The sequence below is a fragment of the Zonotrichia albicollis genome, chromosome 1, assembly GCF_047830755.1.
Source record: "Zonotrichia albicollis isolate bZonAlb1 chromosome 1, bZonAlb1.hap1, whole genome shotgun sequence".
In the NCBI taxonomy this organism is placed as follows: domain Eukaryota; kingdom Metazoa; phylum Chordata; class Aves; order Passeriformes; family Passerellidae; genus Zonotrichia; species Zonotrichia albicollis.
The window spans coordinates 130,240,081-130,262,857 of NC_133819.1; the positions used below are offsets into that span (position 1 = coordinate 130,240,081).

General features: G+C 41.7%; 2 protein-coding genes across 2 annotated transcripts in view; one reads left to right on the top strand and one right to left on the bottom strand.

Moving 5' to 3' along the window:
• The window catches only part of DCAF13 (DDB1 and CUL4 associated factor 13), a 25,744-nt gene extending 18,492 nt beyond the window's left edge, over positions 1–7,252 (bottom strand). Inside the window, exons 1-6 of the mRNA XM_005479449.4 lie at positions 7,094–7,252; positions 5,889–6,088; positions 3,695–3,802; positions 1,854–1,943; positions 802–957; positions 22–99 (exon numbers count right to left, since the gene is read on the bottom strand). Of these exons, the coding sequence (XP_005479506.1) occupies positions 22–99; positions 802–957; positions 1,854–1,943; positions 3,695–3,802; positions 5,889–6,088; positions 7,094–7,163 (702 nt within the window). The 5' untranslated portion in view covers positions 7,164–7,252. The remainder of the gene's footprint in view (positions 1–21; positions 100–801; positions 958–1,853; positions 1,944–3,694; positions 3,803–5,888; positions 6,089–7,093) is intronic.
• Positions 7,252–21,903, top strand: SLC25A32 (solute carrier family 25 member 32). Its single transcript, XM_005479697.4, has 7 exons — positions 7,252–7,479; positions 10,222–10,372; positions 11,378–11,463; positions 12,682–12,842; positions 18,666–18,779; positions 19,320–19,465; positions 20,927–21,903. Exons 1-7 carry the CDS (start codon positions 7,287–7,289, stop codon positions 21,060–21,062), a joined length of 987 nt encoding a protein of 328 aa, XP_005479754.2. The 5' UTR covers positions 7,252–7,286; the 3' UTR covers positions 21,063–21,903.
• The last annotated feature ends 874 nt before the right edge of the window (positions 21,904–22,777 follow it).

The window sequence follows — 22,777 nt, forward strand, 5'->3', positions numbered from 1 at the left end:
TCTTAAAAAGAAAAATATTACCTTCTTTAATGGAGTTGATTTTCTCATATCATACAGCACAATATTTCTGTCAGAAGCACAGCTTCCCAAAAGGTAAGTCTGAAAAAAAAAGCCCAAAACCAGTGTGTATGGTCTTTTGAATACTTCAAGAGTGGGTTAACAGCTTACATCAAATACCTAAGCTATTTCACAAAGCTGGTCATGAGTTTGTTTCTTTTTCAGTCAAGGAAATATCTTCATCAATTTTTCTGTGCAGCTAATTACCCAGCACAAACATTTTAAATAGCTTTCCCTGTAAGATCCAGAATCCATGCAATGCCCTCTGCTTTAAAACTAACAGACAATTCCTCATAAACACTTTTTCTATGAGCACAGCCCAGCCAAGGGGTATAACAGAAGTGCTGTAAAAGATCAAATGCAATTGTTTTGCCATGGGAAGGGTGAGAAGTCACAGGGAGTAGAATAGTGGAACAGATGAACTGGCAGCTCCACAGCCACTTAACTGCTACACTGCATGACTGAGGTACCAGGTATGCTGCTGTTGTGGGCAGAATGGAGACTGCTCTGCTTTCATTTCTCCTCTCCCACACTAGCAGAGATGAAAGATAGGAAGATAAAATTGTATGGTACTACATTCCAAAATAATATAACCATCAAAATCTATATATGCATCTCCTTACATATTCCATTAAAACACAAAATCTAAATTTGGAAGAAAAAAAATCAAGATGGTGTAAACAGAGTTTACATTTCATATTGTTCAAAAAAAGACTAATTTCCAATATATTACACAATCATTACCTCAATGGGATTAAATTTTACACTGCTTATGCTATCAAAACCCCAAGTCAGAGAACACTTGGGGCTTGTCCTTTGTTCATCCCAAATGTCCACTTGATGGCCACAGGTAGCAAAAACAGGCTCCTTCCAGTGGTGATCAATTCCTGTATACACTGTCTTTAAGGGAAAATAACAAAAAACAAAGCAAAAATTTTAAAACTCAATTGTATGTACAAATATTCAACTATGTTCTGTTAGGAAAAAAAAAAATCAACAAATCTTTGCATGTGGAGTCTCACATGGTTTTTCTCATTTATATTACTGAAAATTAAGTCACCATTGCTACTAGAAACTAAACCTTATCAGATGTACCCCTTCCAGTAGGCAAGCTTTCTTTTCCATTTAAGATGCATGTATGTATCTTTTGGTAATTTACAGTGGAGTTGGCACTAAAGGCATATTTACAAAATCCTGGCTGATTTTAAACCAAATGAAAAATTTAAGAGCGCAACTGTATTTTCAGTAGGGACTTGAGTGGATTTCACAGACATTTCATTAACTAAAGACTTTCAAACCAATTTGAAAAAAGCATTTAATGTTTGTCTTAACACAAGCTTATCATAAATTCAAAGTGCCAAAATATCTATTTTTAGACTGCTTTTGTCAATAAGGAAGATGTAAAGTTAGTATTTTGTATTGAATGGCTGTGAGATTGGTATGAGAAGTAACTTATTCATGAAAAGTAATGCAGACTAAGCACTGACAATCCCCATCTGAAAAGACTACAGAGAAATGTGACCAGTTTGCAGGAAAGGGATAATTAGCACAGACAGACATAAGCAGTCTCTGGTGGCATCAGAGGAGTCCTTTCTGGTTACATGTAAAGTAAGCACAATAAAAACATGAAGATACTTTAAAAATACCATAATAAAATTTGATGCCAGCAAATTACAACCCATTATGATGATAGGTGATATCAAATTATTGCTCTCTCCTTCAAAAGCTAGATAAGATATGATTCAAACTAAATTCCAAAGAAGAGGTCTGGGAAAATCAAAACTCAGATTTACTACCTTTCCAAGAATTGTATGAATAGGTTCTTCTTCTTCTCCATATTCTGGGCTCTCCATTTTCCACTGTTTTATGGTTTTGTCATCACCAACCTGAAAATATTGGAAAAGTTTTATGTAAATATATTCCCTTTTATTTTGCTAGATGTGTTTTGCAATTAAATATAGGCATCCTTTCAGAAAAATATTCTGTGATATACACAAATGCTTCCTCCTGCCTGTTCATTGTTCCATTTTATACCTCCAAGCAACAGATTAGCTCTCCTGGTCATAACAGGTCATTAAAACATGTCCATGGTCTGGCTGCAGTGAACATTCTTCACAGCAGCCCACATGGCACTGTGGTTTTGATGAAAAAAACATCAGGGCTGAAAAACATATTTGGGCTGAAACGGGCCTGACACAGCCCCCAAGCCCTGGCTGTGAATTTCCCCCTGCTCCACTCTGTCTCCACCACCCCTGCCTCACCCACCAGCCACAGGCTTGGGTGGGCAGCACACTGGGAGGGGACACGGGCATGACAGATGTCCTGACCCGGCCAAAGGAGTATTCCATAGCCCAGAACAACGCTCTGCAATAAAAGCTGCTGTACTGGGAGCAGGAAGAGGAGGTGGGGGCTGGCTCCACAGTGGCTGCAGCTCAGACACTGTCTGGGGATCTGTCGGCTTCTGAGAGCAGGCGATGGATTCCCAGCTTGTCACTTGTTTCCCACCACCACCTTTCCTTCACCTATTCCACTGTCCCATCTTGATCCACAAGGCTTTTCCAGTTTCCACTATAGATAGCTGAATAGGAAAAAGGTGAGCTGGAATGATGGCTATTTTGTAAGGCCGAATTTCGTGGTTTTTCATCACCCTAAACTGCAAATTATCTTCTGGAAGTCACTTTGGTGAGCCTGTAATCAGTTAAAAGGCACTTTCCACCTCAGTTGCTCTGGTTGCCTGCCCCAAATTTTGTTCTACCTCTTGCACTAATGCCAGCACAAGCTTTTGCAGGGCTGTGCAGTGACCTGGATCAAGAAAATAGGCCTAAAAAATGTTAGCTGTACAAGTTTATCCTCCCCTCCATGACTGCACTACTACTATTTCTCTCCCTCTCTCAATTTTCAGGCAGACATTGTCAAAAGGAGAGTAACTAACTTGGAGTCACTTGGGATTTTTTACTGTGACTTTCCCTATATCCTAACTACTGTCCCTGTGACCTAGTCCATACCTTAGAAAAAATAAATATACTGTAGTGAAAATGGCTCTTCTATGACCAGTTTAAACAAAGCACAACTTCAGGACACTTCCTGTTTTCAAAAACAGTTCTTGTTGTGTTATCTCAGAACTGTTTTAATGCCAACAGGAAGACACAGTATTTCCAAGCAGTTTACATGCAACTGAATCTGTTGTGTATGAATTAATAAAGCTTTATTCACCTGGAATGGTCTTAATTTAATCAGATTACTTTTAATCATAGTATATGCAAATGGTTACTTTTTTACATGGTATATGTGTATGCAAATGGTTACTTTTTAACTTTTTTACATCTTATAATAAGATGCAATAAACAAAATCCATTTACTACTTTAAAAAAAAACTAGTTTACTGGAGTTTTAATTACATGACCATCTGTTAGCTCTTTGCTGGTATTTATCCCTTCCATGCTCTTAAATGATGTCCATATCCCAGCATCAGAAAAAACTTCATCCTAAATAGAACTGTCAGGTTCATACACATTTAATAAGTGTATTCATACAATATTTAAATGTTGTATGGCAGAGAGCAAGCTTCTCAGTGGAAAACAGATGGTGAGCAGGTACTGTGTGCTGCTGCACTGCTGAGGAGCCCCATAATACTCACAGTGAAGAACGATGTGCCACAGAAACGGGCACACATGCCTCGAACAAAGCCTTCGTGGGCTTGTATCGTGCGGATACACTGTCGTTTGGTCAAGTTCCAAATCTTAACCTGACAAAAACAAAAAGCAAATATTCTGTAAGCTTTCCACAGCTGCAGTTCAGTATTCAAATACAAGAGACCACACAAGTTGTAATGAAATGGCAGAGCTGGCTTGGACACCGGTCAGATTTTATCATGTTAAAAACTAATTACTTCTTTCTTGAAAAATAATTTTAAAAGTGAGGCTCTTTTGTTTCTACCTCCCCCCTGACTTAAGCTGTATACTTTCTGCATTTTGTACTCCCATGTTTTTGAACTAGAATTCTTGCTAAAAAACAGCAGCAGTTAAAAACTTAGCAAAAAAATACCCTTTTAAAGACAAAAACACAAAGACATTTGGAACCAACAGAATTTTTTCTGTTCAGCTGCTGTACTACATTGTCTATAGATGTCCACCTCTCACAGAGGTTTCTGTTTAAAAGCTTTTGGGCTCATTTAAAACCAACAACAAAGAAATGGAGCTTGCTTTTTACATTTTTATGTATTTACAGCACCCAGTACTTTACTTGCTCTATCAGTGGGTAAGAAATTTGCAGAAATGTGTTCCCCTTCTCTCTGAAAAGGTTAACCCCCCCCTTATAATACTGCATGACATGAGCACTTTCTATAAAAGCAACCAACTGCCTAGAAGACCTTTAAACTGCCCTTGATACCTTCAAAGTATTCAAGTACTATCAAATGAGCCATGTAAGGGTGAGAAAAGACAGGTAATTCAGAAAAGACAGGTAGTTATTCCTGCCACTAGTTCCACTAGTCCTCGATTGCTATTTAAAATAGTTATGTAAAACAATAAAATATATATATACATAGGGTTAGCCCTTTTTAGGCAATATGAAATCCTGCTATTCCAAAAAAATTTTTGGTTGTATGCCCCTTCACCCTAGCTAATCTGGCAGTTGAACTTCTTTAGGGGGAGCAGTCCTAACATGTATTGGGTTTGCGTGGCCAGGTTTTGGTAGTGGGAGTCTACAGGGGTGGTTTCTGTGAGAAGTTGCTGGAATCTTCCTCCATGTCCAGCAGAGCCAGTGCCAGCCAGCTCCCACACAGACCCACCCCTGGCCAAGGCCAAGCTAATAAGAAATGGTGGCAACAACTCCGTGGTAACACATTTAAAAAGGAATAAAAGTAACTGCACTCAGAGAAGAGAGGAGCGACAATACAGGAGAGGAATAACTGCAGACACCAAGGTGAAGGAAGGAGGAGGAGGAAGAACTGAGGTTCCTGAGCCTGCTGTGAAGACCATGCTGAGGCAGCAGTGCCCCTGGTGCCCATGGAGGAGGTTCACAGGAGTGCAGAGATCCACCTGCACCTGTGGAGAAGACCGAAGCCAGACGCACCCAAAGCAGGCTGTGATCCACGGCAAGCCCTAGCTGGAGCAGGCTCCTGGCAGGGACCTCAGGACACATGGACAGAGGAGCCCACACTGGAGCAGGTTTCCCAGGACTTGTGACCCTGTGGGGACCCACCCCAGAGCAGCCTCCTCTTGAAGGACTACACAATGTGGAACAGTCACCCACACAGCAGCTACTCATGAAAAGCTGCAGCCTGTGGAAAGGACTCACACTGCAGAAGGACATGGAGAACTGCCTCCCATGGGAGGGACCCATGGTGGAGCAGCAGAGCACCTCCTCTCCCTGAGTAGAGGCAGGAAAAACTTGTATTGAGCTGACTGCAACCCCCTTCCCCCATTTCCTTGTACTGATGGGGAGGAGAAGGGAGAGCCTGGGAAGGAAGGAGGGAGGGGTGGGGGGAAGGTAATTTTAAGGTCTTATTTTACTTCTCATTATTCTGTTCTGAGTTTGTTAATAATAAATTCAATTATTAACCGCAAGTTCAGTCTCTTTTGTCCCTGGTGGTAATAGGTGGGTGATCTCTCCCTGTCTTTATCTTGACCCATGAACCTTTCACTACAATCTGTCTCCCAAGTTTGTCTCCCCTGTACAGTGGCAGAGTTACAGAGCAGTAAAACTGCGTGAGGATAGAGGTAACATGCTGAAGAGAGGCAGAAAAGTAAGGTGAGGCAAAACCAACCAAACAAGCCAGCAGAACACAAAAGAGAAAAAAGACACGTGTTTGTTGTGGTTTGCAAGCTTACCTCTCCATCACAGGCTCCAGACAGCACAGTAGACAAACTTTTTGGATGTTTGGCCATGCAATTAACGCCATCTCTGTGGCCATCAAGTGAACTAAGAAAGGGTTTTGCAAACACACGTTCCAGCTTTGTGGCATTCAGAGCTCTTGTGTACTCTCGTGCAACCTCAAATGGATGCAATGCAGGGTCATAGTTCCTTGGAACTGCAATAGAAAGAACACACATTAGAACACACATGCTGGAGCAGGTCCAGAGGAGAGAAGAGCAGAGGGATGAGCAGATGGACTACCTCTCCCATGAGGAAGGGCTGGAAGAGCTGGGGTTGTTCAGCCTGGAGAAGAGATGGCTCAGGGCAGACCCCACTGTGGCCTCTCAGTACTTAAAGGGGGCTATGACAAAGATGGCGACAGACCTTTTAGATGGTCTGTTATGATATGATAATGAGTAACAGTTATAAGTTTAAAGAGAATAAATTTAGACTAGATAGTAGTAAAAAGTTTTTTACAATGAAATGGCACATGGCCCATCAACGTTCTGAGCAGTCTGATCTAGCTGAAGATGTCCCTGTTCTCCACAGGGACGGGTGTGGGACTGTTCACCACAGGGACTTATCTAGTCCAACCTTCCAGCCTACGAAACCCTATTATTCTGTGTGTAAAATCAACACAATTTTTGGCAGTTTTAATAATGAATGTGCAAAAAGCGGAACTCGATGCACCAGGAATGAAACAGCATTAAGTGCAAAAAACTGCAAAAGGTAACCTAGGAAATACCAAGAACAATCTCGGGGTACCAAGTCAGCGATTAAACCCCCAGCCTCGCACTCCTGCTCTGACCAGGCTCTGGAATCCCCAGGCTCTGGCGCGCCGATGGGAGCTCCCGGCAGCCGCCGCCCCGGGCCGCGGCACGGCAAAGCAAGTTCAGCTCCGCAGAGGCCCCGCACGGGAATCCCCGCCTGGGAGCGGCACCCGCGGGCAGAGCTCCCGGTGCACGCAAAGAGGGAAACGCAAAGGCCCTGCCCGAGCTCTCCGACTCTCGCTGCCAGCGGGCAGCGGCGGAGGGGACGGGACCGGAGCGGAGCGCGGACGACGGGCGCTCGAACGCCTTCCTGGGCCGCCGGCCTCACCCCTTCCGGGCGGGCCATGCCGGGCCGCGCCGAGGGCCGGGGCCGGAGCCGGAGCCGGAGCCGGAGCCGGAGCCCCACTCACCGCGCTGCAGGTCCAGCTTGGTCTCCCTCACGTAGTCATCGGGGTTGCGGCTCAGCACCTTCACCCGCATCGCGCCGCTCCGGCACCGCGCACCCACGTGACCGGATGCGCCGCGCGGGCCGTTCTCGCGCGAGGCCGCGAGCCCCGCCGCGGTCCCGGCCCCGCCCCCGCCCCTGCGCGCGCGCGGCCGGCGATGGGTGCCGCGGGCCCCGCGTGCACGGCGCGCGAGCCGCCGCTGTCACGCGAGCCGCCGCTGTCACGCGAGCCGGCGCTGCGCTCCGTGCTGCGGCACGTGCGGCTGGAGAACCTGGCGGCAGGAATGAGCGGCGGCGTCCTGTCCACCCTGGCGCTGCACCCACTGGACCTCGTCAAGATCCGCTTCGCAGGTGAGGCCGGAGCGGCCGCCGTCCCGCGCTAGGGACGCACCGGCATGCCCGAGCTCGCCGAGCCCGGCCCGGGACCTGCCGGGCTTCCCGCCCACAGCCCGCGCTGCTTCGCCCGCCCCGTGCGCGGCTGCAGCGCCCCGGTGCCGGCGGCAGCCCCACGGCTTGGAATAAACCGGCCGTGAGCCGAGAGGGTGTCCCGTTCTCTCCCCCCAAGGAGCTATCCCGAGGTGCTCCTTGTCCCGTGTGGGGGCTGCCGCCTGTGCGGTGCCCCGAGCTGTCTGCGGGCACGTCGGGGAGCTCCAGCCTCGCCCCCTCCCGTGGCCGCCACTGCCTGAGGCACCCGAGCGCTGCCCGCTTGAGCCGGCGGGCTGCCCGAGCCCACGTTCAAAGTTCACCTCTATGCCAAACATTTTCAACACTCAGAGCTAGCGGTGGTTCTGCAATAACCTTGGCTGTTAACAATAGTGGTATTGTTTTGCAGAAAACTCTGTAACTGGTTTGTTTCTCCACAGGGAAACATGGCAACTTCTCTTGACTTTTCTGCTGATTTGAGAAACTTGTCAACCATTTATCATATTTTCTTTCAGAGAGGTAGAAACATTTTACCGTATCTTTGGATTGTTTTCTGAAATAGATACATGGATGTTTTAAGATCTGAAAACCAAACTATCACAGAGACATTTTCCAAAATTCAAAACGTTGCATGTCCTATTTGGGCACATCCTGGGCTGCATCATGAGAAGCACAGCCAGCAGAAGGGCTCTCTTCTCTCTGTTTTCCATTTGTAATACTATGTCAGAAGTACTGTGTTTATTTTGGGGCTCTCCAGGACACGGAAGGAAGACACTCTGGTGTGACTGCAGTGGAAGCCACTACACAGTGAAGAGGCTGGAGCACATGACACAGAACAGGATCCCTTTGGCCTCAGAAAGGAAGGGCTGAGGGGAGCTAAAATTGCAATTTATGACAGTGTTCTTGGAAGACACAGAGAAGGGAAAGGCAGATTCTTGGAGATAGTTAGAAGGAGCCAAAAAGGAACAGGCACAAGCATGGATCATTCCAGTTATTTTACTGTGAGAATGGTCAAACACTGGAAAAGGTTGCCCAGACAGGCTGTAATCTCTTCAGCCATGGAAACATTCAGGAGTCAACTGGTCGTGTCCCTAAGTAACCAGGTCTAATTAGATCTGGTTTAAATACAGGTTTGGATTAGATGGCTTTTGGAGGTCATGTACTTTCACATGCTTCTTTGGGTTGAAAATAATAATTCCTGTGTTTTGTCTTCAGTGAGGGAGCAGGAGCTGATATCAGAAATGAATGTTGTCAAGATTCTTGACAGCATCATTGACAGAAAGACTTGCATTCATGTCTCTGATTTGCAATCTTGTTTCATATGTTTATAAACTTGACCTAGTGTCTGCATGGTAAAAATTTCACAAATGTCTTTGGGAAAGGTCTAGCAGCACTTAGGAAGGAGAAAAGAGGTGTTTGTGTTCTAGCTTTGAGTGGTTGTCAAGGTGTCGAGGTGTTGTCACACTGTGCTCAGCAAAAGCATTTTGTCCTTAATGCTGAAGTCTGTCACAATGTCTATGGGACAAAGAGTTCAAAAGAAATTAGTAATAATGTGGCACTGAACAGAAGATGCCTGTTTACCAGGATTAATTTTGGTGGGGCCACAAAAACTACACTTCTTGTAAAACTTTGAGATCAGTTTTCAGTACAGTTGCAGTCTAGCCATCCGTCTGTAGTAAGAATGAAAGCTGCTGCTATGTTGGCATCACAGAGTAATTTAGGTCAGAAGAGAGCTGAGGAGTTCACCCCCTACCCAGATAAGCACTGCTTAGATCAGTTGTTCAGTGTTGTGCACTGGAGTTTTGAGTAGCTCCAAAGATGCTCTTCAGGCAACTTTTTCAAGTATTTGGCCATTCTGCTGGATAAAAAGTTCTGGTCAAAATTCCCTGTATTTCAGCTTGTGTCTGTTACCTCTTGTCATCTCACCATGGACTGCATCACATAACCTCATCAGTAATCAACTTACTCCTTTGTTATTATGGTAGGAGCAATGGTAGTCACCACTCCAAGTTTTGTAGCCATCCATGTTCTACATGATCTGTCAGACAAAAAACGTGTTGTTTTCTGTATTTTTGAAGTGGTATTTTCTGAACATTTGGACAACCAGCTGTTAGGTTATTAGGTGGGAGAAGAAGCCTTTGTGTATTCTGGTAAAAACTGACTTGGGAATCAGTAAGACGTGACCCATTGCTTTATAGAACATTTTAAGGAGAAAATTTGAATTTAAGGGTTGTTACTTAGGACTTGTCTAAACAACTTAGAGAAACATGTCAAGGATGCCGTCCATATCACTTGAGATATGATGCACAATTGCTGGAGTACTAAAAAGCAGAGACAGAAAACTTCAGATCTGCTGCTCATCAAAAATGTACAAAAGTGCATTTACTTAGCCTTGTCAGATTAATAGGAACTTTCCTCTTACTGAGCTAAGTAGTTATCTCTGGTTTTTATTTCTTTTTCCCCCCTTTTTTCCCTAAGTTCTTCAACTCTAGGCTTATAAAGCTGTAAACCTCAGCTCTTGCATACTTGTGAAATAACACTCATGTAATACAGTTGATCAATTATGTTTCATGTTCATTTATTGCTTTGGAGGCTGTGGACTCCTGGGTTGGCTTGGAGGCAGTTGAACTTTATGCTTCCCGAAATGTTTTCCATTTCTCTCTTTTGTAGTAAGTGATGGATTGGAGCTGAGGCCAAAGTACAATGGAATTCTTCACTGTATGAGCACAGTCTGGAAGCATGAGGGGCTTCGAGGCTTGTACCAAGGGGTGACTCCAAACATGGTGGGAGCAGGAGCCTCCTGGGGACTTTACTTCTTCTTGTAAGTACAACTGTAAAATGTGTCACTGCCTGCACAATGCAGTGTTCAGATATACATTGCATCTTCTTTGTGAGGTGTAAAAATGTGCTAAGGGACTTACAAACTTGTCATTCTCTTAGCTAGTCCAGGTTTGTTAACGTTTATTTTGGTTTGCTGTTTTAGAATTTAAGCAGTTTGGGTCAGAGAGTTGTTCCTTTGTCAGGTACAGTGCATTCCCTTGCTGCTGTGAAAGTACTAAGGAACTTGAGAGGTGGTGATACCATTCAGAAAGAATTCTCTAAAAGTGCCAATACACTGTTCTTAAAACCCCATGAAAAACAAGAATCTAAATTGATTTCTTGAGAATAAAGAGTGTGAAGTTTTCTACTAAAACTAAATGTTTGATTGTTTTATCATTTTAGTGACAGTTTTTTCATTGGTTTTGTTGGTTAAAGCCCATTTTTTAATACTCTACTTTATTAACTCTGTTAGTACTTATCCCTATTAATTCAAACATTTTAGGGACTAGTTAGCTGCCATGCCTATGCAAAGCTCACTTGTCAGTTGTCTAGACTCTATTATTGTTGTACTTGAGTCCTTAAGCTTTGCTGTAGATTGCTATTGACACTTTATCTTCTGTTGACAATTCCTTAATTCACAAAGATTGCAAACTGGATCAAGAGAAGAATGCTCAGTGTATTTCTGAGCTAGAGGGTCAATACCTAGCACTGTGGGTCCCACTAAAATTCTTTCACAAGTTAATTCTGGATATCTCATCATTTTCAAGATGCAGTCCCATTGATACTGACAATTTAATATTACAATTTAAATATATATTACCATAGTTCACTTTAAAGAGCTGACTGCTCAGAGACAATGAATCAATTAAATAACAGTAGTTTGGATGCCTTTTCTTCAAAGGCTGTGTAGCACCATGATCTTTAGTCAGGTATGTCATTCTGGATTGGGTTTTTTGTGATGTGGGTCTGTGTTCACCTTCACTAAACTATGTTGTACATTTTCCAGTTACAATGCCATCAAAGCTTACAAGAAGGAAGGGAAGATGGAAAGTCTCAGTGCGAGCGAACACCTAGTGTCAGCTGCAGAGGCTGGTGAGGTTAAATGCAAAAATTAATGTTCACTTGTAGCTGTTCCATATGCTGCTACTTGCCTTTCTGTGTCAGTGCAGCTTTTTCTTACAGATGGCAAGGGTAAGTGTTCCAGCCCAGATGCAGTAGTTTGTTGTCTGTAAATAAAACAAAGATGTCTAGCACAAATAGGTGGGTCACTGTGGTCCTCCAGTTTTGTGCAGAATTAGCAGTTGACAAAATGTCTTTTGTCCTAGTTTTCATTCTGTGTAGGCACTTTACATATTTAGTACTGTATTGGGTCCCAAAATGTAACTATGGAAATCTGCTGCTATCAGATTGTTAACTTGTTAAATATTTAACACCTGGACCTGGAAAGGAGGTGGCCTGTTGAATCATGGAATGGTTTGGGCTGGAATGGACCTTAAAAATAATCTAGTTCCAGCCCCCTGTCTTTGGCTGGGACATCTCCCACTAGACTAGGTTGCTCAAAGCCCCATCCAGCCTGGTCTTGAACACTTCCAGAGGTGCAGCATCCACAACATCTCTGGGCAGCCTATTGCATTGCCTCACCACTGTCACTGTAAAGAATTTTTGCCTCACATCTAATCTAAACCTACTCTCTTTCAGTTTGAATCATTCCCCCTTGTCCTGTCACTACATGCTGTACAGGCAATTTGGAAAACTTCATTAGGATTTTGAAGCATTCATTTAACGTTGAAATATAAGGCATATTGTTTGAATGAAATGTCATAATGGATTCTGTGTCACAATGGTATTTTTAATAACCTATAAAGCTATAAGAGGTTCTTGCTATTAACCTGTCAAAATTATTAAGCAAATTTCACATCACTAAGGTGTCCATTAAATTTTGAATTATTGTATACTGAAGAATAACTCAGATAATCTGTGGTACGTTAAGAAACTGCATTTACTGTCTACTCAGATTATACTACTAACTGTGGAAAGGTGAAGCAAAAAAGGGACTGTACTAGGAATATGCAAAAATATTTGTGCCCTGCAGGAGTACCACAGCAGTTGCAAATTGGACTTGACTGTGAGCTTTGAAGGGGGAGAAAGGGAGCAATTGAGGCATAAACTTCACCTGTTTTGAACAGAATGAGTACTCTGGTAGGAGAAGTAGTTTTGTCATTGTAGAAGCCTGTGTTACATTGGACTGAACAGACTGGGACAATCTGTGGATTTGGCCTAACAATGAGAGTAACTTCTGTGTGTTTCCAGGAGCCATGACCCTGTGCATTACAAACCCAATCTGGGTAACCAAGACTCGACTTGTGCTACAATATAACGCTGGCGTGGATCCATCCAAGCGGCAGTACCGAGGAATGTTTGATGCTCTCATAAAGATATACAAGACAGAGGGCATCCGTGGCTTATATAAGGTAATCACTTTGCAGAAAAATTCCATGATTGCCTGGCACCACCCAGTAGCATGGTGAGACTTCTAAATATTTCTCTACAAAAAAAAATTGTGATAGCTCACTTTCATTCTGTGAGTCTTTCCCACTGAAGAACTGCAGCAAAAAGGCTTAGTCAGAAGAAAAAGCCATTATACTGGTGATAAACTGCTTTGTAATTTTTTTTTAATCTTCCTATAATTAGAATTTGGATAAGCAGGTCAGCAACAATGTAACCTATGTTGCTGGCAGTGCTTCCTTGCATTTTATCCCATATCTCTGTATTTCTAACCTCTTCTAGAAGATAACATGACTAAAGTACTTGCTAATTTTTTCTTCCACAATGGATAGTTTCACAACTGCTTATTTGCCCTCTGGTTATTGATGTCTGTAATCTGTCAGCTCTAGATACATTAAATTTGCAGACTTCTAAATAGGGCCTGCATATGTGTGGGGGTTTTGTTCCCTTTAATTTAGGGAAACAGATGGCAACAAGATTTGGACTTTTTGCCTCCTCCTCTCTTCAGGTCATGACATCAAGATGCATTCATCAGTGCCTGGAAGTTGTGAAGAAACCTATTTTAGTTCAGGCTGGCTCTTCTCCTGCAAGTAATGCTGCAGAATCATAGAATCATAGAATGGCTTGGGTTGGAAGGGATCTTAAAGATATTCTTGTTCCAACACCCCTGTGATGGGCACGTGTACCTTCCACTAGCCCAGGCTGCTCAGAGCCCATCCAGCCTGGCCTTGAACACTGCCAGGAGTAGGGAACAAGACCACTTTGTCTTAGAAATTATCCTGACTACTGAACATTAGCTTATTTTATTTTCAGTGAAAAATGTGATCCTTCCTATTCTTGCATGCTTCATGGCAATGATTGCCAAATTCTAGCACCAGGAACAGGGCACCTTACTTATTCCTAAATTGAAATTGTCAGGTTTGCCTGTCTGGATGTCTGCTCTGTTCCATGTAGATAAGTTCTGATTTCTTGGATCTGTTAGGTTTTAAGATGTCCTTCCGCCCTTCTTTTCAGATTATTCCTGCCAGTAGCAGGTGTCGCCTTTGGCACTAGACACTTCTTTGTAGTGTTAATCTGCAAATGTGGGACTAAAGCAGCTACTTCCTTTGAAAGAGCAAATTACTTGCCTAAATCTGCAAAGAAGGTGACCTAAATAGGTCCTGAATGACCTACATAAGTATGCACACTGTGCAGCTTCCATTTGACGTCAGGACTGTCTCAACCTTGTCTGCACTGGAGAAAAAGGCACTTCTTCAGGTGGCTCTTGGACTTGTACATGCTTTAGCTTCCTGCATTTCAGTGTTTGGGGGAGCTTTTATTTTTCGTGCTCTATTTAAAATTGTACAGCTAAAGCTTTGTTAATTGCCCTGAGTCAGTAGTACATGCAATTGTCTTCTTTTTCCTTATAATCTTCATTTCAGATAGCATTCCTTGTAGCAGATAAGGGGATATCAGGTAGTACCACCTTATAGTAAATGAAGGGATCTCAAACAGAGCAACTGTCTCAGATAGAATTGGAAAAAAATCTGGAAAGAGTTTCTGTTTGAGATTTGTCTCCTTAGACAATAAAGAATGGAATTTCTGACCAAGCAATTCAATATTGCTCTTTACTACACGGATACTGTTACTGATCTGAGCAAATCCTTTCAGTCCTTTGAGGTACAAACGAGTTATGTCAGGCTACATCAGTCTTTCTAGCAGGGATCAAAGCTGTCTTTATTAGCTCTGCTGGGTATTGATTGTTCATCAAACGGTTTGTCTGAATCTGGGTTTCTCAGTAAGTTGTTCCTCTTGAACTTGGCCTGGTTCTGAAAAGGCAGGAGGAGTCTCCTTTGCTCATTATCCCAGTAATCATCCAGTCAGTGATCTTCCACACACTGCATCCACTGGGCTTTATCTTTTGGCCCCCTGATGACAGAGCTGCTCTGCTGCACACCAGGCTGAATTAAAAAACAGCTTGGGGTTATGTACTTTGAACACACCCATGGATCTGCTGGAGATTTGAGCTCTAAAAATTGCCTTGCCATTAATGAATGCAACCATCTCCGTTTTATGAGTGCTGTGTTGTTCTTTTCAAGCATAAGGTAGGAGTGCCCAAACATGGTAAAATAGTTGTAAGATTGTAGGATTGGTGCTCTTAGGAAAACCTAAAATATCTCTGAGCTGTTGCGAAACTGTTAGATGTATATTCTAGAGTGACTGGCTACTAAGACATCAGTCAGGAATGCAACTAGCATCCTTCATGGCCTCTGTATTTCTGTATGTGCATTTTTTTTATTCTCTTTTATTGATGATATAGAAGCAGCAGTTGGAAATAGAGCAATGCGTAATAAACAAGAGTAAAATACACGGGAAATGTATAGAATTTAAGGAGATTAAAGTAAAATCCAGGTTCATCAAGACTGAGAATAAAAATGTAGCATGCTGACAACAAAAGTCATAACAGTAGTGTGTGCTCGTTACCAAGTGAAATATACTTGGGCACTTCTGTGTTGGCATTTCACTTTTGGTAGGCAAGAGTCTATGCTCTGAGGATAAAGTACTTTTCCTGGCCCCTCAGTGGCTAAGGTACTTAGCTCTCTTTATTTTGCATGCTTTGCTTCTGTTGTTTTTCTTCTTGTAAATATGAAGCTTGTAAGCTTTCTATATCTTTGTACTTGTACATAGCAAAATCCATTGAGATTTAGCCATCTTGATTTTAATTTAAGTTGCAAGTTCTACACAGAGACATAAGCGTAAGTGGCTTTCACATAAAAGGTGTAACATTTTCCACCATGAGGGAATCAAGATGGTAATGGCAACTTCAGTGTCTTGTCTGCACAAGTTGTCAGAGCAGGGCACTCAGATGCTGCAGGTCTCTGACACACTGAGAGCCCAAATGAAGGCAGCACTGGAGAGATTACAAGAGGTATTTGCTGCATTCTTTTGAAACAGACAGCAATGGCTGTTCTGGCTTGAGTGCTGTCAAACACTTGAGGCAGTAATGTGAGTACCACATCACCAAATGAACCTTGTTCCCCTCTTTACTAAGAAGCACAGGTTTTCCAGTGTGTACATTTGCCTGTGTTTCTTTTTATTGTGATGGGTAACCTTTGAAACACTAACCAACAAGACATTTTCTTCTTGTCTGGATTTTCAGCACTTAAAACACTTTACGCCAACTTTAAAATATTTCTTTATTCCCACTGACTGCTACTCAGAATTATATGCATTTAAATTTCTAATTATAGAATATAAATATAGAACTATATTTAATTCCATCTATTGTTCTAATCCGTTGAAAGAGAATTCAAGTAAGACTTCTTTGAGAAACCATTCATCTTGTCATGTTTTCATTGGAAAAATCTTCTAAATATATATTTCAAATATTAAAGTAGAAAATAACAAGAAGTACGTGAAGTTATTATAAAATTTCTCTTTACAGTCATATTATGTATTAAAAAAAACATTAAATTCTATCAAATTTTGCAGCAAGAAAGAATTTTGAATTCAATTATTCTAAGAATAAGAAAATAGAATATGTTTCAAAAACTTCCCCAGCCAAGATATTTCAGTGCTGTGAAGTCAGTTTTGCTTTGAAACATTTTTCCGTAAGAATGCATGATTTTCTATGATCAATAAAGGTCTGGGTCAGCTCCTATTTTGCTGAGGCACATTGGCTGACAGTTGCCCCACTCCCTTCTTGCATTTTTTAATATTGGCCCGACATTAAAAGTCCCTCAGTCTTTGGAAGCTCAGCACAAGACTTTAAGCCTGCTGGTATTTGTGTATGAAGTACAACCAGTAGATGCTTTAGGACTCAAGGGTGCAAGTTATCCAAATCTTCTGGCTTAAGTTTAAGAGTTTAGCTCTCTTAAAGGTTGTTTAACATTCTTCTTTTGTTGGCAAGAAAAGTATTACCTCATTTTTCTATGATATAAATACATTGTTCTAATTCTTTCCAAGTGGAGAACAATTACTTCCACTGTCTTTTAGTTGTTTTACTGATTAATCACCAAGAAATGTTTGTGAAGATTTTCCCTGCTGTCACTATCACTGAGTTTCATACTGGTTTTGCTGACCCAGATATTTTTTTCTTTGACATTTTTGTATAGTTTTTTTCTTCTTCCTCTGTTTTTATATTGCTTTTATTTTCTTCTCTGATCCAGGATTTCTGAAAACCAAAGTTATCCTTTCCCCTCTGTTGGGCCCTTTGGCTTCAACTTCACTTTGTGCTTACAGCTGACAAAATACAGATAAGTGGTTTCATTCAACTTGTTCTCGTTTGAGGAAGGTTTTTTCCCTGGGACTTTCACTAGCCTTTAATGCATTTCATTAGTTTGTGATCACTGATGTTGAGGTCATGACCATTTTTTCTTACTGTGAGAAGCAGAAATTCTAAAAAATCATTTCCTGAAAGACTGAAAAACCTTAGAAATCTATATGTAGCATTTGGAAAGCTGATCTCTGAAGTGGTAATTTGTGTATTATCCATGCAGTTTTTGTGCCTGCTGTAGTTTTAGTTGTTGGGGTTTTTTCTGCAATGTAGGAGTTTTATTATTTTGTCTTGTTAACACTAATTCAGTGGACTCCTTCAGGGATCTCTTCTCCTTTTCACCTTCTCCAAGCTTTTAATCATATTCTGATTAAGTCAGACTAAATCTTCAACATTTTGGGCTTGACTTTTAGTCTAACACAGACTTTGGCATCTGAACACATTTTTAAATTCCTTTTTTTTTGCCCAAATGTATCATGGGAAATAAACTTTGATTCTTTGAGTCCTTTTAACCACATTTTGAACACTTTACTCTGTTGTAATTGTTCCCTAACAGTTTGCAGCAAGTTTTTGAGTCCCTTTCTGGCCAAGATGATTAATCCTCCATTTATTTGTGTTTTTCTGGCCAAGATGATTAATCCTCCATTTATTTGTGTTTTTCAATGCAAGTGACCAACTCTTCAAAAAGAATTAGTGCTTTTCAGAACCCCTGCAGCTGGCAACTCATTTTAGTGGAGCTAGTCCTGGTCCTGGGGGAACTCCTGTCTTCTCTTTCTTGTGGACACAGTTCAGAAAGTACCTGTTTTCCCCCTTCAACTTTTTTGAACCTAAAGGTTGTGTATTTTCATGTGTTTGTGTATGTAAGAAAGACACTTCTGGAGCAGCTCACTCTCTTCTCCCACAGGGACATGTTATGGTAGTGGACATGGCAGTGTCAGGTTTATGGTTAGATTTGATAATCCTAAAGATCTTTTCCAACCAAAATGATTCTATGATTCTATATAGGCACAAACATTTTTAGTCTAGAAATACATATATATCCCATAGGCACACATTTTTGTAGAGACACACATGCAAACACATGCATATCTATTTCCCAGGCTCAATCACAATAATGTTTTTTACCTCTGCTCCTGGTGGCTCTTCTCTGAGTTGCCAGCATCTGTCATTGCTTTGCCAGTCTCAGGTGGAACCAGACCCCTCAGTGCCAGTCTCTGGAAATGTGCACTGAGCTTGATTTGTGGTCTTGCAGTCCTAATTTGTGTTAGCAGCTTGTGCTGTGTGAGGTGGAGTCCCTGGGCCACTTGTTTCATCTCAGTGACTCAGGAGGTGCCTTTGGGCTGCCTGTCAGGAAAGCAGCATTCATTGAGTGTTGGTGTGATGCCTGCCCTTAAGGACACTGAGTCAGACTGCAACTGCTGTGCAGGCACAGTCTGTACATTTAGGGAGGACAAATGTAGGGGTGGGAGCTGTGCTCTGTCAAGTTGTTTAGGTTTTGTGCATCACCCTTTAACTTTGTTTTATCCTTTTTTAGGGATTTGTGCCTGGTCTGTTTGGAACATCACATGGAGCGCTTCAGTTCATGGCCTATGAGGATTTGAAAGAGAGATACAACAAGTATAGAAACAGAGTATCAGATACAAAACTGGTAGGATGCTTGAGAATAAAATTGTGTTGTGGCATGTAAATAAACAGAAGTAGATTCCATTTGTCAGGTTTACAGCAGCCAAATGTGCAAAGTATTGGTACATTAATTAAAGTGCAGAATATATAGAAGGAAATAATTCTTTCTCACTTTTTAGGAACAAGCAACTGGTTTTCACTGGTTTTGAAAACCAACTTCTTATTTTAGCAAGTGTTTTGAGAATTTTAGAAGTTTTTTCTTACGTTGTGGAACTAGAGGGGATGGTATTAAACCTTGGAAAACTGTTCAGATGCAAGTTGGGCAAAGGTAGCTACTATTGGAAGAAGTGTTTTAATGGGAATGAGAAGGCACAGCACATGTTTTACAGTCAGTTACTTGTAGCACTGCATGTAGTAAAAACTGACATTTCTTTTAATGTGTTGTATCATAGGAGGGAATAATCTAGAGTATTGTTTGGTTGTACATTTAAATCAAGTAAGATTTTGAGAACTGGCTAATTTAAATCATACCTAAGGCAAGCCTGACAATTTTTCTTGCTTTTAGAACACTGTGGAATACATAATGATGGCAGCTGTATCCAAAATATTTGCTGTGGTAGCAACATATCCCTATCAAGTCGTGCGGGCTCGTCTTCAAGACCAGCATAACACATACTCTGGGGTGTTTGATGTGATCCACAGGACCTGGAGGTAGGTGTGCAAAATTAAAAGCCTGCATGCTGCAAACTGAGTTTTATAGAATCAGAGCTACCTTTACTGGCTCCTGTGCTGACTGCAGAACCAGAACAGTTCAGGGCAAGCTAAGTGTTAGTTGTACAAAGTCATGTTGTGCAAGATGCCACCAACAGCACTAAGCTAAGGAGAGAGGAGGAGATTGGAGAGAGCCAATGCCCCCTGCAGGTTTCTGTTGTTTATTCTGTCTCCCTTCTCTCTTCTCCAGCAAATTTCAAGGCTAAAAAATAACATTGTCATGGCTGGTTTGGGACACTAAATGAATTCTCACTTGAACTGCTTTGGCCTATCACAGAGGACAGGAGCATTGTGCTGCTGTGAGTTGTGGCTAATCCAAATTCCTGGCAAGGTGAAGTGAGCTAGCCAGAGCTGATTATACTGATGTCCCTGGTTACCCTGGGGCCTGCCTGCACTTGTTGTCTGGTCCCAGCTTCCTGTAGGACCTTTAGAGACCTGTGACCTCACACCTGTTCATATCTTCTCACAAACCTTCCCTGAGCTCTTGCCTGAGCTGCACAGTGCGGGGGAGAGTTTTCACACAGACCTGTGTGTTTACCAAGGGTGGCCATCTCTGTGTGTGCATCCATGGCTTTGGGCAGTGCTTTTGGGTTGGGCCATATTGCTGCAGAGGTGCGAATGGGCTCCTGGCTGTGAAGAGGGGCCAGCTCAGTAAGTGCCTGAGGCTCTGTTGTTCCAGGAGCACCCCTGGTTCAGAGCTGTGCAACCATTTCAGCTGGAGGCAATTCAGAGCAAAAGTAGCTCTGCTGTGTCGGTGCTGAGCCCTTCAGTGCTGCAGGAGGGTTTTTAGTTCTGCTCAAGTGTAGTACAGCCATTCTGGAGCCACTGCTCCTGATGAAACAAGTGGGACTTAGGGAGGGTTGTGTAAACCACACCCAAGCATTTCTTGGGATCTCTGTTTGCTCCTCCTTCCAGGTGTTCTGTGCCTGTGAGGTCTGCACCTGAAGAGCTGAGATTTAATGTGTCTAAAACTTTTTAACAGCCCTAGCGTGACACACTGATTGAAGTTGGGTGAAATTAGGTTCTTATTTATCGGCCAGTAGAATCAAAATTCTGGAAGGGGTGCTTAAAATCTCAAAAAATGAATGGTGACTTTTCTTAGTTCTTTAGTCAGTTGTTGTAGCATGAAGAAAGATGGTAAATTGTCTTACTTAGACAATACCCACAAAAAACACTTAAAGCCTGGGCTAAATAACTGATCTACATAATGCTATTATATGTTTAGAAGAAAAAACAATGGGTTAATACTTGATGCATTTTAAACACTGTCTGAAATTGTTATTTCTAACCTGAAGTACATCTCTCAATGGGAGTGTGAGAAATAAAATGCCAGGCTTTGTTTTATGTCTCTTTTTTATATTAAAAGGCATTAATTAAAACCTTTTTTTTTTGTCTTTAAAGGAAAGAAGGTGTTCATGGATTTTACAAAGGAATTATACCTAATGTAATCAGAGTGACTCCTGCCTGCTGTATTACCTTTGTAGTTTATGAAAATGTGTCTGGCTTTTTACTTGGTTTTAGGAAAGAAAATAATTAAATGTATGGACTTTGTTCCTAGGAAGGAATCTATCCTTTATTTTTTATATTCATGATCTGGGAGAAATTTACTTCAGCAGTCTTCTTTGACACTGTGAATTGATCTGGTGTTTTAAGGAAAGAATGTAGAGACAATAAACCCTGCCAACATCTCTCCTGTTGAACGTTCCTGCATTGCTGCCTTCCTCTCTGAATCAGCTGTGTCTGCTTGAAGCAGATGTCTGCAACCCTGAAATAAGAGTGCTGTGACTGGGTGAAGGCAGCTGCTCTGCAATTCCATTCATCCTGGCCTGCCTGGAATAACTCACTAAGCAGTTTCAGCAAGTCTCAAGATAACAGTTGGTGAGATTCTGCTCCTGCACAAGTGGAAAACTTCATATGAAAGCAACCCTGGGGCCTGTCAAAACTTTCTTAAATCTCTGAGTCTCATTAAAACAAGGAATGTCATCTGAATCCACCTCTGTGTTATTCATCAGATTTTAGGAAGTGGAATGCTCCAGACTCCATTGTTCCTCCAACACAAAAATGTGTGTCTCAGTGGGGTGCAGTTTGGAAACTGAAATTGTTTTTTTAAAACAGCTGTCCATTCTTGGGTTTGAATAATTGCAAGTCTGATGAAGCTCAGTTCTTGTCTCATAGCAGGCCAGGTTTGCACTGTGGTTTTTGACTTGGTTTTAGCAGCAGACCAACATGCTGAAAGTGCATACATTGCTGGCAACTTAATTCATTTTCTCTCTTTCATTCTCTCTCCATCTCTCTCTGTGCCAGTGTCTGTCTCCATTAATCATACAGCTGACCACATATTACTAAGTAAATGCATATTTTAAAGTAGGCTTACATTTTAAAGTAGGCTTACATTTTAAAGATGAGGATTTTTTTCTAGTAATCCCATAGTGATGCAGTGTTCAAGCCAGTGTAGCAACAAATAGGACCACACTTACTTTCAGTAGTATTCTTTGGGGAAAAAAAATGTTTCTAGTCTAAAAAAATCCTGTGCACAGGACTTTATTTAAAAAACCAGCACAATCTGTTAATGTCTTCTGATTTGGTTTAAGGAAAAGATTGTTGATATATTGATTGCTAATTTACTGATAAATTAAATTATAGTACATATCAGTAAATTTGCATAATAGTTATGGGCTTTTTTTCCACACCAATAATTGCCATCAAGGATATGTACTTTTTAGAGTTCTTGGTTTGGTGGTTTTGGGGAGTTTATTTATTTAAGAAAGACATTACTGACCTTAACATCTGCCTCCTGCTGTTGGTAAGAAGATATTAAGTATCTAGTAAGTATCATTTAACTAGGAAATAAGTTAGCAAAGGCTATCAACGGGGGAAAATCACCAGTTTCATAGGGAGCAGAGTAATCACTTTGAGAAGTTTCCTGTTTACCAGACTAACCTAAAGCAGAAAGAACAATTTTTAATAAAAATTTACCAGATTAGGAACTTGGTTTAAATTTTAAGTTAAAATCTGGAAAGCTACAGAAACTACTCAGTATTTTGAATCTTCATTCAGTAATCCACTCGCTTGTTTTTGTAGATACTGTTGCCAAATACCGTATTTTGTGTATAACTAAATTTATTCATAATTTACACTTTCTCTTCCACAATCCCATCCCCTCTAGTGATAGAGTTGATCATCTCATTGGAAAGAATAATCTCATCTGGGGCCAGCATGGCTGGCTTTGGTTTTTATTACGGAAGGTTCTGT

What these genes read in the sequence shown, in the direction of transcription:
- SLC25A32 (XM_005479697.4), top strand. Translation starts at nt 7,287, where the DNA reads ATGGGTGCCGCGGGCCCCGCGTGCACGGCGCGCGAGCCGCCGCTGTCA. An exon ending in CGTCAAGATCCGCTTCGCAG is followed by an intron (nt 7,480 to 10,221) that starts GTGAGGCCGGAG and finishes TCTCTTTTGTAG; the next exon opens with TAAGTGATGGATTGGAGCTG. An exon ending in TGGGGACTTTACTTCTTCTT is followed by an intron (nt 10,373 to 11,377) that starts GTAAGTACAACT and finishes TACATTTTCCAG; the next exon opens with TTACAATGCCATCAAAGCTT.